Raw genomic sequence first — 16,585 nt, 5'->3', positions numbered from 1 at the left:
TTTTTTATAAATTTTAATTAAAGGAAATTACAAGAAAAGTAATTTAATTAACGTCCTTTGGGTTTTGTATATTGAAGGATAAATTAAAAGATATTTATTTAGTAGATTATTGCGGACTGTATTAAATTTCGTAAGGTACAAATAGTACAAAGGGTATAAGATTACAAATATCGCGTTAGGAACTATAATAATGCGGAAATATATAAAGTTACAGCATTTATTAATATAATCAATAATAAATTAATATTTTTTCTTTGGTAATTTATTTTTTGTTATTTGGTAAAATTTATTTAAAAAAGAGAAAAGACGTAAAGGTGAACAAGACTCACATTTAAATCAAATTTCGATTTCTATTGAGTATTATTAATAATATTTTAAATTTATAATTAATATTTTAAGCAACAACAAATTTAAAAAACTTTGATATATAATTTAATAATAATAATTAATAATAATAATTATTAAAATTGATGACTTGTTATAAATATTAAATATATATATTAATATAAATATAACGATTCAAATGTGAGTCTTGTCAACAATATCAACGTATTTATTTTTTGTGCTTATCCGTTACAAATATGCAATAAATATTATAAATGTATAACGCAATAATAAATATATATATCTCGTATATAAATGTGTATATAATATATAATCTATTAATAATAGCATTGTTTTAAATTTATGCTATTAATTAATTTATTAATTATTTAATAAATAATTAATAATACCTATAAGAGGAAGAACTTTTTATGACTAACACAAAAAAAAAATTTCGTATTTACAATTCATTCTAAAATTAATTCACATATATTTTACATTTTTTTTAAATAATTATAATTTTTAATTACTACGCACAAGCTTTATTTTGATTTTTAAATTAATTTTTTATTAAATTTTCTTTTTTAAATTAGGACTGATGACATTTCAGTATTTTTTTTTTTTTTAATATTTTTAAATTTTCATATGATTCGATTCTCAATGTGAGGATTAATACAAAAAATATTTGTAATTAACTTCTAGGTATAAATGTTTATGAAGCGTTTAAAAAATTTATTTTGCGTATTGATGTGTTTAAAAATGGTTAAGAGAATATTTTTATTTATTTTTTTTTTACTGGTGTATTAATTATTGATACCAGTGTTAATTGGTGATATAAATTTAATTAAAATTTATAAAATATAAATTTTAAAAGTTTTCTACCTTTTTTACGTATCTAATACTGTGTACTTTTATTCGTAGATAAATTTTTATAAAAAATTTATGTAACGTTTTTTTTTTTTTTTTTGTGAGAAAGTTATAAATTTGACGTTGATATAAAAATAATAGATTCAATAAAATTTTATTTATTTGTCATTTTTTATAAATGGACAAAATAGAATTCAATCAATGCTTGGAGGGTGCAGACCTCGGCCTTGTATTTTTTTTTTTTATTTAGTGGAATCGATAAAAAGGATTTTTTTTATTCAAGTCATTTCAGAGCGACATTGTCTATTATGTTTCTCTTTCAACATTTGATATTCGAAATAAATGTACTTTTTACGAGTTATTGATGAAAAATCAATGAAATGTAAAGTACACTTCGTTACTTTTATTTTCAATTTCGTCTGAAAATATTTCGTTTAAAAAAATAATTTAAATATTTAAATTGTATTTATCAAAAATTTTTTTTCTATTAATGTTCAATCTCTAATTAAGAATTTTCTAAAATCTCAATTATTTGATGTTCAAACTGACTAAAGTCAACACAACGAACTTTAAATAATTCCGAAAAAACACTGTACTCTCCAAGTCAATTTTTTTTTTTCTGATTAAAAATAAACGACAAATAATTTTACAAAAATATTAAATTCTAAAAATAAATTTTCGATGCAAAAAAATATTTCCGACACTTACTTAAACATTAATAAATTTATAAAAAAATTTTAATTATCCACAACTTTTCCTAACTCATATTTATACAACGAAATTCGCAAAACATCGGGTTAGAAATTCAGTCTTGACTTAAATAAAAAAAAATAAAAAAAGTAAACGAATAAAAAAATTGTTCCCAATGTTGGTCTTTTATCTTTTACATGATATGAAAATCTACATCTAAACAGTTAACTTTATCAATCCCTGTATTATCCATTAATACAAATATATATATTAACACGGGAAAGTATTCAGACTACATTTTATAATATTACTCCTTAAATATTCACATCCATCCATACACAGCAAAATCCACGATCGTCAGTACAAGGGAAAAAATGTCTACACGTGTCAACTGGTCTCTACCAGTTTAAATATATATTTATATATCTCCCCAGTAAATAGAGCTTGATGAGCAAAGTGCTGACTTAATAAAAACCTACCGCATATATCTAGTCATCTGCATACAATAAATAAGCATTTGACATTTTTAAAAATGTCTTGGTTTAAAAATTTAAATAGACTCGTATCTCAACCTCATTAATTTACAGCCAAATAAAACTATGAATAATAATATTGATATTAATAATAATAATAAATAATTTATTGCTTCCTGAGTGTCAAATAAATAAACAAAGGACTTGTTAATAAATAAATTACGAGTAAAATCACAATCACATAAAATAAGTCGGGTCATTTTCATTAATAGAATCAAGACGCGTAATATTACCGTGTAATTGACAAGAATCAAAACACTCTTGTGTAACAACGCTGGTCATGGTCCCCTTGGTTATCTTTTTACGTCACATATATGTAGGTTTTACTTTATAAGCTCTCTTCCATACTTCACACAAACAAACGGTACTGTGAAACCGATAAAATATCGCTAATGGCATTGACACATGTGTGATAATTGTCCATGCCCATAGACCGTAAAAGTGCAATTGTACTGGATGTGACTCTGCTCGTGATTTTTCTAATGTATTTATTGCCCACATTGCTAAATTTGTTACAAGTAAAAATGTAACTATTTCACGTCCAGGTTTACGTCTTATTTGTTCAGGTGTTGATACCGAACGTCTTGACGCGTCGAGAATAAAAATCGTTTGAAATGTTGTCTGTATAACGCTGGCCAATGCCGTTACTAAAACTAGAATAGTATTGCGCTCGAGGGTAAAGTAACCGCTGATTATTGTGAATGTTGAGTAGATAAACATTCCAGTTTGGGCAGCTATCAGTAGGATATTGTCTAATTCTAGATTACGGTTACCGTCGTACCGCAATCTACGCATTTGTATCATACCAATTAAAGTTGCAACTGTTGACATTCCATAGAGAGTTAGTTCACAGACGTTAACTTCGGTAACGGCGAAACTAACGAGTTCGGAGCGCGAGATTAGAACGAAAAATAGAATTAGGGAGATTATTGTCAGGACGAGGATTAAAATTCCTACGAAGAGTCCTTTGTGAGCACGAGCACAGTCCACGCTGTAGTAATGCGGTGATCTTCTGGGAAAAAGTTTAACAATTGTTATTATTTTATTATTTTTTTGTTGACAGTAGAAGTATTTTGTTGAAATACCTGTAAGCGTGAGCATGATGATTTGCACCGGAAATTCCGGTTGTTAAATTATTTGTTGGTCTTGTTTTAGCAATATTTTTCCACATAACGTATAAAATAGCTGCGCAAATTAGACTATACTCGATAGTGCAGGGAAATAAAAATGGACTTGCATCTTGGACTAGTGAACCCATTATATTTGTTCGACGGCATTCGAACATGTGATGAGGGCCTTTTAATCCTCGTGTTACTCGAGCAAGCTCGCCGTGATGTGTGTGCGTATGTCCGCCAAGATGGATTCCTTTTGCTCCTAAAATTTTAAATTTTTAATTTGAAACTTTTTTGGCGGGAAGTTGAAAATTATTTTTAATCTAGAGAAGTTCATGAAATTTGAAATTTAGAAAATTTCATTACTAGGAGTCGCGACTAAATATCTTTAAAAAACGTAGACTTTAATTTTTATTGAATTTAACAATAACAAGAAATTAAAATAAAAAAAAAAAAACTTACCAAGTCTATGAGAAATTTTCAATGAATTATTTTCCGGATTATAAAATGTAAGTATTTCATGCTTAGTCTCCTGTACAAGGACATTAAGCCATACTGATAAATTAGTACCGATCATGTGCATGAGTCCGAAGCGTGCGAGTAGTCGATGTGAAGAAACTTTCATTTGCTAAAAAGGACAAAAGAGTTTTAAAAAAAAAAAAAAAAAAAAAAAAACAAAGAAAAAGTCTGCAGAGTAAATTATTTTTAAATTTACCCTACAAACTGACAAGCTTTGTACAAAGTTAAAAGTATATTGACCCACACGTTTCATTAAACATTGTTATCGGCACGTAAGCCACTAGAGCTTTGAAGTTTCTCATTATAGCTAATCAATACACCCACTCTTACTTATTGTTAATTATTCTTATTATCACTGATAACTGATGACTAACAACTATTAGCTAATAATAATAACAATCAAGAAACTTTTTCTTTTACACATATCAATAAATATTTATAAATTTACCTGATTGTTTAAGAAAATGAAGTACATTTGTATAAATATAAAAGCCATACGCGTCGCTGGAGTAAGTGCTAGCATAATATTGTGACATTTTGTGTTACGTTCAAGTTCAAAATACTGTCCGAATTCTAATCCTGAGTATATCATTGAGCCGATTCCAAAAGCAACAGCTCCCATACGCAAATAAAAACTTCCGTAGTGTTGATTTAATTTTAATCCACTTGGATTCGTGTATCCATTATTTGGCGAATCACTGTCCGCAGCACCACTTGAGGATCTAGATGAATCTAAATCACTTATTTCTTTGGTATCATTTTCTAAAAATTTATTCAAATGTTAGATGATAGAGAAGGGATAGTGTTGATTTATTGTTAGTGAAATGTTAATTATTTGATTATTATCGTGATTGGTTGATAATTACTTTGCTTTGGTTTACCATCGATCAGCATAAGTGAGTGCATACAGAGCAAGAAGAGCATACTGCCAAAGTATAGATACAGGTAGAAACCCTCGTAAAATGAAGGCGGTATATATGATGATATCACTTCGGACATTGGAAATGCGATGCCCATTACTACTAACAATTTACCGTACAGAGCGCTTAGTGTTGTTGCTAATGCATATCTGAAAATAATTATAAGCTCATTAATGGAAGATTGTAGTTGAGGTAGCAAAGGCTTAGTTATTTTGCGGGAATTTTTTCTAAATAATAAAAGATAATTTTAAAAATTGGTTTATGGGTATAGACTTGGTCGTCTTATTTAGCTACGATTTAAGACTACCAAGTCTAAATCAAGTTTTATATTTGACCAGGGATAGTTTAACTGATTGCTTATTGTCCAAATGGGCATTAAATATTTTTTAAAATTTGAATTACTGGATATTAGCAGAATAAATTAAGAGATAATTTTCATTGCTGATAGAATTTATTTTTTATTTCGTTAAATTTTTTAAAATGATGAGCAAATTTTTTAAATTTTAAATTATGGAGTGAAAAATAATAAAAAAATTTTCTTAATAAAAAAAAATTAATTAAATTTGAATAATTGAATTTCAAATTACAGAAAATTCTAATGGAAATTAAATTTATAAATATGTATTAGTCTGTTTGAATTTAGTTATCAATTTAATTTAACTTGTCTCTTTTAATTAATTAATGTTAATATAAAACATAATGTCATATTATTATTTTATTATTTAAACTCTATACATTATTCACTTCATGTCATTTAGCCAGAAAAAATAAATTAAATAATTGAACTTTGTCTTGTTGACGTCTCGATAATTTAACAAATTATATTTTTATTAAAAAATGAATTGTTAAAAGTCAATAAAGTTTGATTTCATGTAAGTCTACCAAAGCTTGAAAAAACCAATAAAGGTAAAAAATCAATATGATGTTGATAGAAAACAGCAACTTTGTAAAATTAAATTAAAGATCAATCTGCCGAGTAAAAATTCAATATAGCTTAACTCAACTAAATAAAATATTTTCAAAGCTCTATTGAAGTTTAACGAAGCTTTCAAATGTTGTTCTGACGTTAAACAATTTTATATTTTATGACAATTATTTTTTTTTTTTTTTTTTTTTTTTTCAACAAAATTAATTTTGAAATTTTAATTAATTCATCAGGCTTGAACATAATTTAAATAAATAAGTACATTATCGAAAAGTTTGAGAAAGTTTGCTGAAGGATTAAATTTGCTTTAGGTTTTGATAAATATTAAATTAAAAGTTAATTGTAATAGGGTTGCGTCGGGAACCTGATAAAGCTTAACAAAGATTATTAATTATCTGTAAAAGCTTTGTTTAAGCTTCTTGGAGCTTAAATATTTTTTTTCATCAATAAGTAAATACTATAGTAGTAACAAATCCTATTTTCAATGATGAAATTTTTTCAAGTTAATTTTTTTTCGATTGTTGCTTTAATAATTAATCAGAGTGAAATTAAAAAACGTTAAGAGTAAGTTGCAATAAATTTTACGTAAAGTGTTAGATAGTGAGTGCCAATAAAAAATTAAAAAAAAATATTAGCTCAATTGCACGCAATCTCATATAGACCCACACAATCCGGTGTATAGCGTTTTATAATCTAAAGTGCCTGTAATTGTAACAGGGATCCATTGAAGGCAAGTGAAATCACGTGAAGTCAGCGTGATACCTTTAATTTTTATCAATTTATTTCATTATTTTCTTTAGATTTTTTTTGTTGGTTGATTTAGTGAAAAATTAAACTAAAAAAAACTAAACAAAAAAAATAGGTGAATAAAAAAAAGTTAAAGGAAACTAAAAGTCATAGAGTATGAAAGATTAACTTGTTTGTTTGTTTGTTGTTGTTATAATGAAAAATGTAAGGGAGTACAAGTACAATTGCCGAAAAATGACTTAGACTCACGCTCCCAGGTGCTTATTGTTTGCATCATCGGTGACCTCGATGAAGGTCGGGGCTGGATAGCAGACAGCTGGAATTGGTCGCGGTGGGCAGGGCAATGCTAATGCAAATCCTCCAACTGCATGATGCGTACGGGACGGTGAACTACTGCTATTTCTTGATAGTGTTTCCGGTGATACTATTACTGCTGAGGGTGATGCCGGTGATGGTAATGCCGCCGGAAGTCCCGGCCAACTAATTTGCAATAATAAAAAATAATTTATTTATTTTATAAAGTGCTATTAATCATAATCAAATAAATATAAATTTAATGAGGTAATTAATTGTTGCAATTTAAATTCATTGACTTGATGTTTTTTTTTTTTTTTTTTTTTTTTTTTTTTTTTTTTTTTTGAGTAGTTTGAAAAACTATTTTTGAGTAAATTTTGAATCCAAAATTTTTATACATATATTTGAGTAAACAATTATCAATTTTTTTAATTAACAATTTAATTCATAATTATTAGGGGAAGTTAATGCTGGATAGGGATAATAAAAAAGATAACTAGAGCACAAGGATTTAAATAGCCTTAATTACTTTGACTTTTTTTTAATTTCAGACGTTTATAGATTGATATAAAATTTTTTTTTTTTTTTTTTTTTTTTTTTTTTAAGTACAAAAAAAAAACTACAGTAAATTTTTGATAGTATCCAAAAGTGGATCTCCATTTTAATTGTCTTCATGGTAAAATATCACGTATGCATTGGTAATAAGTAGAATAGTAAAAAAAAGGTCAGACGTAATATTTGTCTGTTTTGCTCAGTTTTATCTCAAAAAATCTATTTTGAAAATAAAATAACAATATTATTACCAATAAAAAAATTTCTCTTATTGAATTTGGCAAGAAGTACTTTTCTATTTACCCGAAATAACTTTTTCTAATCTCGAGTCTATTGGAAAAGAAATGAGGTAAAATTGAAATGGGTAAACCGAAAAAAATCCGAGCGAAAAGTAATTTCGTTAAAACGATTGCTGGAAATAAAATAAAATAAAAATTATAATTTATTTATTTATTACTTATTTTTTTTTTTTTTTTAAGTTAGTTCTCAAAAAAATGAATCAAGTCATTAATTTATTAAACAGGACAAAATTAAAAAAAAAAAAAAAAAAAACAATAAGATGCTAAATTGATGTAAAATATTTTCGTATAATGTTTACAAGTATTTTTTTATTCATTCATCATGTCGCATAAGAGGTCAAAAAAAATGTAAATAAAGAATATCAAGAGTGTAGGATAAGAGACAAGAAACGAGCGGGTTCATCTCAGACATGAGCTTTTTAAAATAATCACGTAGTTTTGCAAAAGCGGCCAAGCCCCTAGGTAGTTGACGATGAGAATATAAGAGCCAGAGTAGAGGAGATAGAGGAGTATAGATGGAGATGGGGATGGAGGTAAAGATGAAGAAGGAGAAGGTTCAGCTGAGGGGTTGATTCAACGGCTGAGTGGCATTCACTCATTGTTCAACGAGGGTGCGTCCGAGAAGAGAAGCTTTGCATCCCTTAGCTCCTTGTATTTCATCATTCCTTCGTTAGATATGCGAACTTAGCTCTTGTGCTTCACCTAGCCATTCTCTACAACAACTACTGCCTTTTCCTTCGATTCAATTGCTACTATACAACGCCTACTGAATTATCCTCTTACAACTATACTTGTATTATCCTCATCTATATCGTTTACTATATAACCGAGTAAACCAACCGATGAAACCTCATTAATTGTACCGAGGGTTGACATTATTATGCAAATAACACTCAACTCTGTCCTTTACCTTTCGATACATTTTTTTCTCTTAAATATCAAAGGATATTTATTTTTATTTTGCGTGGAGGTTTAATTTAAAAAAAAAAATATCTCACCTAAGAGACGTTTCTTTTATAAGCATCGTGATTTTTTTCCCTGGCACCGTTACTGTAATTACTGTTTTTGTTTTAGTTTTTTGTTTTGCTTTATTTTTCGAAAAAGTTTTTAAACTGAGGAACGACACGAAGAGGCTAGAGCCACGCGGCACTCGGTCACGCTCGGACCCCACATCACAGACTGACCAACTAACTGTCACTCACTCTCTCTTTATTCTAGACTAATCACAAGGGTGCTCGATTGTCTCGCTGTCATCAATTGTTTTATTTCAAAGCTTAATATATATAATATTATATCAGGAAATTAAAAATTTTTTTTTTATACTAAAAAATTAATTCGACAATTTTTTAAAAATTAAAACTGTTTTTTGTGGATTACATTTTTTTTTTATTATTAAATATTTTGAAAAAAAATTTAACTCGTGAAAAAAAAAGTTTTAGGAGTTAACGAGCTCAGATCGATCACTCGAAAGTTATGAGCCAAGTTGTCTAAGTGTATTTTATATTAAAGCGTTTGAACACCTGTCATCACTAAATTGTTGGTTACAAAGTAATTCGATAAACGATGACGTAATGACCGAATAACGTAATTATATAGAGAAAGCTCTGCTTATTTCGCTGTAGAAAATAATTATTTTCAATTATGTGACACAAGAGATTGACAAACAGGCGAAAAAAAAATCTTGCAGTCGATTTTTTTTATACTAAAACTTTAATTACTATTTTCTATTTTTTTTTGTTTTTTCAAAACCGTGAGTTAAATATGTCATTAAAAAAAAAAAAATTATAATTTAAGTAAACGTCATACTTAATAAATTTAAATTATTTTTTAACTTTGAAATTTAATTTCTGTACATAATATTGCCTGAGTAAAATCTTCTGCAAATTTATTTAAAAAATTTAACATTCAAAGTTTTACTTAGCAAAGAAAAAAAAACTGAAATTCATAAAACAAAACTTTAAACGGTAGCTTTTGAACGAATATACTTTCACTGGAATTTATCTCAGTACTACTTTTACAGAGGATGAAATTTCCTACAAAGTATTATTTAAATTTTTTTTTTTTATAAAGTCAATAGTTTAGTCATGACAACCGTCTGAACACGATATATTATTATGTAAAGCTAAAATAAACTTTCAAAGCCCCTAAATTCATAACTTTTAATTTTTATAATAAATATTTATAATAAAAAAAAATACATATTCATATATTTAGTTGGTAAAGTATTATAGGAAATATTAAATATCCGCAAATGTAATTTTGCGGATGATTACAACGGGCGATGGGTTTTCCCTGCGGTTCGTTTGAGGGAGTGAGACAATTACTATCGGCACCATCGGTGACATTTCCGTCTGTGTATAAGGGGATGAAATATTTCCTATACAATCTCCTGTATGAGACGCATTTACTTTAGTTACCCATTTACTTTGACAGCTTTAGTTTAATAATCTATTTTAACCGCAAATATAAAAATATCAATACGAGCTCTGCTAATTAAAACCATTTGAAACCTGTACTACTTTCAAATATTAATTTTACTCTACACTAATAAAAACATAAACTCATACGAAATTAATGAATTTATTAGTAAATAAAAGTAAATGTGTACAGATACCATAAATGTTAATAATTAAAACTACAGCAAACTCGGTGGGTTAATTAAAAATAATTTAAACGAAGATTGGTGCAAAGGCTAATTAAAGATAACTCACTCGTTTTTATTTTTTTGTTTTTTTTTAATTTTCCCAGTAACATCACCGGAAATTACTGACGAGTCGGAAGTTTCCCTCGCGGCCTCTAGGGCGGCTGCTGCCGCTGCCGCTGCTTCTTCTTCTTCTTCTCGTAATTCTTCAGATGCTTCCTCAGGTATCGTCGTGCAAATATCGTCCAATGGCGGAAAATTTTCCGGCATTTCATCGTTTTCATCTAATCGATTTTCATCTAATTGATCTTCTCTCGGTCTCGTTACTTCTTCAATATCTGAATCTATGCCCTTTTTAAATACAATAAATAATCAATCGATAAATTTATAATTTTAAAAATAAATTTCGAGGTTAATTTTGTAAATTTGACTTTTAAGAAAAATTACCTGGGCAAAGTCCATATAAAATGAGTCTCGTGAATCGGAACTTCCTCGACGAAGTCGAAGACTTAGATCAGGTGAACTTTCTCCCATGATTTTTCTTATCTCTTTCAACCCTCGAGTTATTAAGTCCTTTGTCTTTTTTATTTTCTTTGTCTTTATTTTTATTCGCTCCCTACTTTTTTTTTTATATATATATATATATATTTTCTCCCTCACCGGCCTGTCATGAGGCGTTCGCGGAATTCTAAAGAGCGCATATCCCCAGCAAGTCTTCACTTGCAAGCAGGTACGTGAAACGATAAAAAATTGGTTTTGAATGATGGATTATTCAAGACACATGGGTTCTATTTTTTGCCTTTTGTTATATTTTCAGCTTAAAGTTTTATGTAAAGTCTGTAAACTTTTCGTGACATAGAATATGTCAGTCAGTTGACATATAAAATAAAATTTAAGGATTAATTGAAGCTTCTTATAAGTGACTTGTGCTCATGAAATTTCAAATTGCATTTGTCGTAGTTTCATTGCCATTAATTTAAGGTTTTGCGTAATACCAAAGCAACATTCTACGACAATATTAAGCGGGAAAGACCCTAAGATTGTCTGCATCCTCATGGGGATTTCTGACCCTCCGAAATGGTCTCCGCGCCACCAATATTTCACTACTTGTACAAGCTCCAGAATAGGCCAGTCAGTCTCCATAAAACCACCCCCGCCTTCTGTTTCATGTATACAAAAAAAATATATACATATAAATATCTTTCAGCAACACAAAATAATAAATTTATAAACTTCCATCTCATTTATCAACCCAAGAAAAAATTTTTTTTTTAAATTATGAGTCAAAAATTTTTTTTCATTTTTTTGATAAATTATTTTTTTTGAAAAATTTAATAATATTTCAAACTCTTAATCAAGAAAAGTATTCGGTCGTTTAAAAAAAAAAAAAAAAATAGATGAACGCGCCCTAAAATATCAAACAACTATTTCGTCCTTTGTCACAATAATTAAAAAAATATTAATCACTGCCTATATATTTATATGAATAAAAATAAATAATCAAACTCACTCGTCACTTGTCCAGCTCAGAAATAAATAATCAAACAAATGACACAAAGTAAAAAAAAAAATTTCCAATAAAAACAAACACCCGTATCCTATAAAAAAATATAAATATAAAATACTTACGAGTATTCAAATACACATAAATATATAAAAACTATAAGTAATTATTTAGTGATCACAATATTTAAATTAAAAAAATATATATTTATATATATCATTAGATTTATAGAAGTACATGTTTATCCTAAGACAACTTAGAGTGTTGTGAGACGTTTTTAAAAAAAATGTACACACGCGGTAGATGCACAGTCGGATGCAGGACGTAGAGCGAACTAGCCACCCCTCATGTGCACCCCCAGTGATTCAACGGTAGTAAAAGTAGCGTAGTACACAACTACAATGACTGATACCACTACAACCAGCACCCACTATTCTTACTATCACATCCAGTATCACTAGACAAAGTATACATACACTACGTTAAACGTGTCTGGAATACGTGACACTAGAGCGTGACAGTGACTAAGAATGTGTACATGTATGATGTACATCTACCGTGACCATCCAGCATCTCCACTCTCCAGCAGCTCAACACCCCCAAAATACTTTCGCTTTATACTTTCCTTCCCTTATATTGCTTTTATTTGTTTACTATTTTTTTTTTTTTTGTAACTTTTATTACTCGGTAAATTCAATAACAATACGACCGGGTTACTTGTTGAATTAACGACAGCGTAAACAATAGTAAAAATTTTTTACGTATTTACTTTTTTCTATACATGTTGGGATTAACGGCTGGAAATGAGAGTAATAGGAATGGAATTAAAGTAGTAGTAGGCGTAGGAGTAGTAGTAGGAGAGTAGTAGTGGAGAGAAGATGATAAAAAAGTTAAGAGGAAGTAGAGAGGAAGGGAGTGATAGTGGAGAGTGTGTAGATGCTCCAGTAAAATTCTCCACGCCCGAGTTAAACCAGCAGCCAACCGGTCCGATCAATTGTACTGCGAGATACGAAAATTTCGCACCCTAGAAGGGCGCGCCACGCGATTCATCGACATCCCGACGTGAGCTGCTGCGAAGCTAGAATGACCCGGGATCCCGGCGCGATGCCAGCGCTCTGCTACGTTTATACACAAACTAGTTCCTAGTGCTCGGGTATTTCGTATCTTATCTTGGGGTGGGAAATTTAAGGGCTTTATATATTTTATACAGGGATGTGATGATGAATAATGGACCCGAGCTTTTATTATTTTCATTCCTGTAATTTATAAATTATCTTTTAATTTTCGCCGTTATTTTAATTATTTATTTGCTGGGTGTTTTTTTTATTTATTTGACAATTGACTCGTAGTTAATTTTTTTTATTAATTATTTATTATTATTAATATTTTTCATTTAAAATACAATTCATATTTAATATTTAATGTCAACTATAATAATATAACAATCAAAATAATAAGTTTAAAATAATATCGTACAGTAAAAAATTAAGGTGGATATATATAAATATATGTTACTTGAATAATGTGCTTTATGATTAATTTTATATACATATATTATATTTCTATTTGTTCGTAATTTTCACTTTATTACTCTTTTTAACTTAACAATAATACAGAAATATATTTATATATATATATATATTTTTTTTTTAATTTTACTTTTTTTATTTTTTGAAAACGGTGATGAATAATTTTTTTAGTTCCCAACGCATTTTTGCCAGGCCAGACCCCCGCAGAACATTGAAACGATGAAATAAATAACGACAATCAAAATAGCGGCAATTATCACATAAATTTTGACATTTTTCCAAAATAGTGAACGTGCTAAATTTCTGCTTGTCTTTCTAAATGTCACAGACTAAAAAATATAATATAAATATTTAGTTATTTATTACTTTGTAAAAATTTTGAGTTTTTTCATTACATTTAGTCATAGCTTTTGACTCATTCACGTCTAGACTTTAAATTACTAGTTTAAATTTTTTTACGAATTGATTTTAAAATATAGACGTTAACAATTGAATTTTTTTTGTTTGAAAAAGGAAATATAAAAGTATTAATAGTGAATACTTACATTGTTAGTTAAATTTTCAGTCTTATTAACGAGTAATTCCAAGCGTTCGCCTCTCATAGCCACATTATCAATATTTCTAACCATTATATCTTTCAGTTCGTCTAATTCCCCATGAACTTTTGATAGTGTATCAATATCCTTCGATTCACTATAATGTTTCTAAAAATATAAATATTATTTAATTGATAAAAAATCGAGTGTTGAATATTTAACTCAAAGTACTCTATATTTATAAAAAAAATGGCTAAATAGAAAACCAAAGAATTTAGATAAAAGATTGTAAATCTTTTACTCTTAAAGTACATTACGAAGCGAATTTCGAACTGAATTTCAGATTTAATATTTTTTAAATTTTATTCAAAACACGAAAAAAAAATATTTAAAAAAAATTCTTTTTTAAGTCGAGTACTAGAGCATAGAATTTTTTAAAATACATTTAATTAATTATCATGATTAATCGTAACTTATAATAATATAAAGAAAATAATTTACCATTTCATTAGTCAGTACACGTGAAAATTCAGGATTCATCGAATAAGCAATAGCAGTATGTACACCAGGACCATAAGCTGCTAGAAATCTCCGTTTTATTTCATTTAGAAACAAAAATGCTCTCGATCTTTGAAAATCCTATAAAAATAAACGACTGCCTGTAACTGTCAATTCACTAATACTAATAAATTAATAATTATTCATTTCTATTTTCAATTTTTTAGCCAATAGACGAGTGTTATAAAATATAATAAAAATCAAAATTTAAAAATTCGTACTTTTAAAATCATGTTATAATTATTGAAAAATTTCAAAAAATTATTGTTTACATGTCGCTGATAATTAATATTTATGTTGTTTTGTCCTCAGATAAAAATCGCGACTCTTCAATTAATTCAAATAAAATTAATAAATAATCATACATTTTATTTAAATAAAATAAATAACTATAATTTTTATTTAAAAAATAATAAAATAAAAATACTTACGTCATCTGTAATACACATATAAATAATTCTATCCTCGCATATGTAATGAAATAAATATGGTCCTTGTGAATATGTTAGCTTGTCATTATGTGGCGGTATTTTAGGTAATATTTTATCAATAACTTCTTCAAAATTACCAGTACAGGTTGCATATTTAGCTAATATTGTTGGTCCACGTGAAATAACACTGTATAAAATAGGCATGATTACTCCTGAAAAAAATAGAAACAATTATTAATATTTATGTAACCTAATAATCAAATATTGACACTTAGATCTAAATAAAAATTCAAATAATTTATTGTTTAGATTTTTAAAAGAAATATCACAGATGTCAGCTTGTCATCAAATGAATTAGTAACAAAAAACAATGATAAATGAATAATGACAATGTGTTTTAAATGACTCACCGATTTATGACGTACAATAATTACAATACTGTTCAATTTAATAATTAATTATTTGTCTGCTTTGTTTATTATTTTTTTTTCTATTGGTTTGATTTAAATTATTTTTATGATGCAAATGAAAAGATAAGAAATTTAAGAGAAGAGTTAGGCAGAGATTTAGTTTAATTAGATAATTAATAATTGCTGATAATTTAGATATACGGTGACTGACATTTAAGAACTGACAAACGTCAAAACACTGAAATTCATCAGCTGATTTTTTTTATTTTAATCTCTTATTTTATTTTATATAAAACGCTGTCGCGGTTGGAATGTGTAGTATTTTATATTGGCGGGAAAATTTAAATTTTCCGTCAGGTTTAAAAATTTATTTTATTAAATTTATTACCAATATATTTTTTTAGATTAAAAAAATAAAATTATATTTATTCAAATTTAGCAGATTTAATTAACGAATCGAAATTAATTATAAAATTGATATGTTAATTTATTAAAAATTACTTTATATATAAATTTATTTACTGAAAGCTAAAAATTATTTTCTCAGTTTATGAAATTAGTTTTTTTTCGCTTGAAGTATCGAAAATAATTAATTCTAGCTGATTTAATTAATTAATTACTAATAATAGTAATTAATGAACCTCGTAATGATTAATTATTTATTATTATCCATAAACATTATAAATTATTCATGTTAATTTTTTCCGCCTCAATAAAAATAAAATTTTTATTTTTCTAGTAAAAGTTATTCAAAAAATCAGTGATTATATAGATAACTATTTAACAAATATTAAGTTATTAACAATTTTAATAATTAAAATTCCATCTATAAAAAAAATCCTCATTAAAATAAAAATAAAAAATCTTGATAATTTATCAATGAATAATTCCAGTTTTTTAATAGAGTAATTAAAATTTATGTATTAATAAATTTATAGTTTAATTTACTTTTTTCTAATAATAGTTTGAAGGGTAATAATTAAACTACAAATTAATTTATCAATTAATTATTTCTAATTAAAAAATTATCATTTTCATTTCAATAAACCTCATACATTTACAGTTAACATACACATATTATTCATGGATCACATATATTTGTATACCAACAATCAAACGCGATAGTAAATGTTGCATGGATCGATAACGGTATCTTTCGTGTTTAAGATGCGCCATGCGTGATTCCTTTCTATG

General features: G+C 27.2%; 3 protein-coding genes across 8 annotated transcripts in view; 1 reads left to right on the top strand and 2 right to left on the bottom strand.

The window, feature by feature from the left end:
• Positions 1 to 16,585, top strand: part of LOC103573089 (transient receptor potential-gamma protein) — a 136,640-nt gene that overhangs the window by 19,928 nt on the left and 100,127 nt on the right. The gene's annotated exons all lie outside the window — the stretch shown is intronic.
• Positions 1,925 to 10,998, bottom strand: LOC103574056 (proton channel OtopLc-like). Of its 3 annotated transcripts, XM_014441882.2 has the most exons (8): positions 10,871 to 10,998; positions 10,494 to 10,774; positions 6,887 to 7,117; positions 4,912 to 5,114; positions 4,494 to 4,807; positions 3,989 to 4,154; positions 3,500 to 3,788; positions 1,925 to 3,426 (listed from the first exon to the last, which is right to left on the bottom strand). In XM_014441882.2, exons 1-8 carry the CDS (start codon positions 10,955 to 10,957, stop codon positions 2,721 to 2,723), a joined length of 2,277 nt encoding a protein of 758 aa, XP_014297368.1. In that variant the 5' UTR covers positions 10,958 to 10,998; the 3' UTR covers positions 1,925 to 2,720. The 3 variants fall into 3 exon arrangements, with proteins under 3 accessions (XP_014297368.1, XP_014297374.1, XP_053595698.1); XM_014441888.2 differs by lacking the exons at positions 10,494 to 10,774; positions 10,871 to 10,998 and adding an exon at positions 8,781 to 8,913; XM_053739723.1 differs by lacking the exons at positions 10,494 to 10,774; positions 10,871 to 10,998 and adding an exon at positions 8,781 to 8,913 and having other exon boundaries at positions 1,925 to 3,423.
• On the bottom strand, positions 13,386 to 15,629 carry LOC103572948 (vesicle-associated membrane protein 7). The gene is made up of 5 exons (XM_014441953.2): positions 15,392 to 15,629; positions 14,982 to 15,193; positions 14,494 to 14,631; positions 14,002 to 14,160; positions 13,386 to 13,785 (listed from the first exon to the last, which is right to left on the bottom strand). Exons 2-5 carry the CDS (start codon positions 15,183 to 15,185, stop codon positions 13,624 to 13,626), a joined length of 663 nt encoding a protein of 220 aa, XP_014297439.1. The 5' UTR covers positions 15,186 to 15,193; positions 15,392 to 15,629; the 3' UTR covers positions 13,386 to 13,623.

The sequence above is a fragment of the Microplitis demolitor genome, chromosome 6 (assembly GCF_026212275.2).
Source record: "Microplitis demolitor isolate Queensland-Clemson2020A chromosome 6, iyMicDemo2.1a, whole genome shotgun sequence".
Classification (NCBI taxonomy): domain Eukaryota; kingdom Metazoa; phylum Arthropoda; class Insecta; order Hymenoptera; family Braconidae; genus Microplitis; species Microplitis demolitor.
Note: the sequence above shows the minus strand (reverse complement) of the source record. Positions and strands in the feature narration are given on the sequence as shown.

Coding starts and splice junctions, on each gene's coding strand:
- LOC103572948 (XM_014441953.2), bottom strand. CDS start 15,185: ATGCCTATTTTATACAGTGTTATTTCACGTGGACCAACAATATTAGCT. Junction 14,161..14,493: donor GTGTACTGACTAATGAAATG/GTAAATTATTTT, acceptor TTATATTTTTAG/AAACATTATAGTGAATCGAA. Junction 13,786..14,001: donor CTGAAAATTTAACTAACAAT/GTAAGTATTCAC, acceptor TATATTTTTTAG/TCTGTGACATTTAGAAAGAC.
- LOC103574056 (XM_014441882.2), bottom strand. CDS start 10,957: ATGGGAGAAAGTTCACCTGATCTAAGTCTTCGACTTCGTCGAGGAAGT. Junction 4,155..4,493: donor TCATTTTCTTAAACAATCAG/GTAAATTTATAA, acceptor TGTCCTTTTTAG/CAAATGAAAGTTTCTTCACA. Junction 3,427..3,499: donor CATCATGCTCACGCTTACAG/GTATTTCAACAA, acceptor ACTTTTTCCCAG/AAGATCACCGCATTACTACA.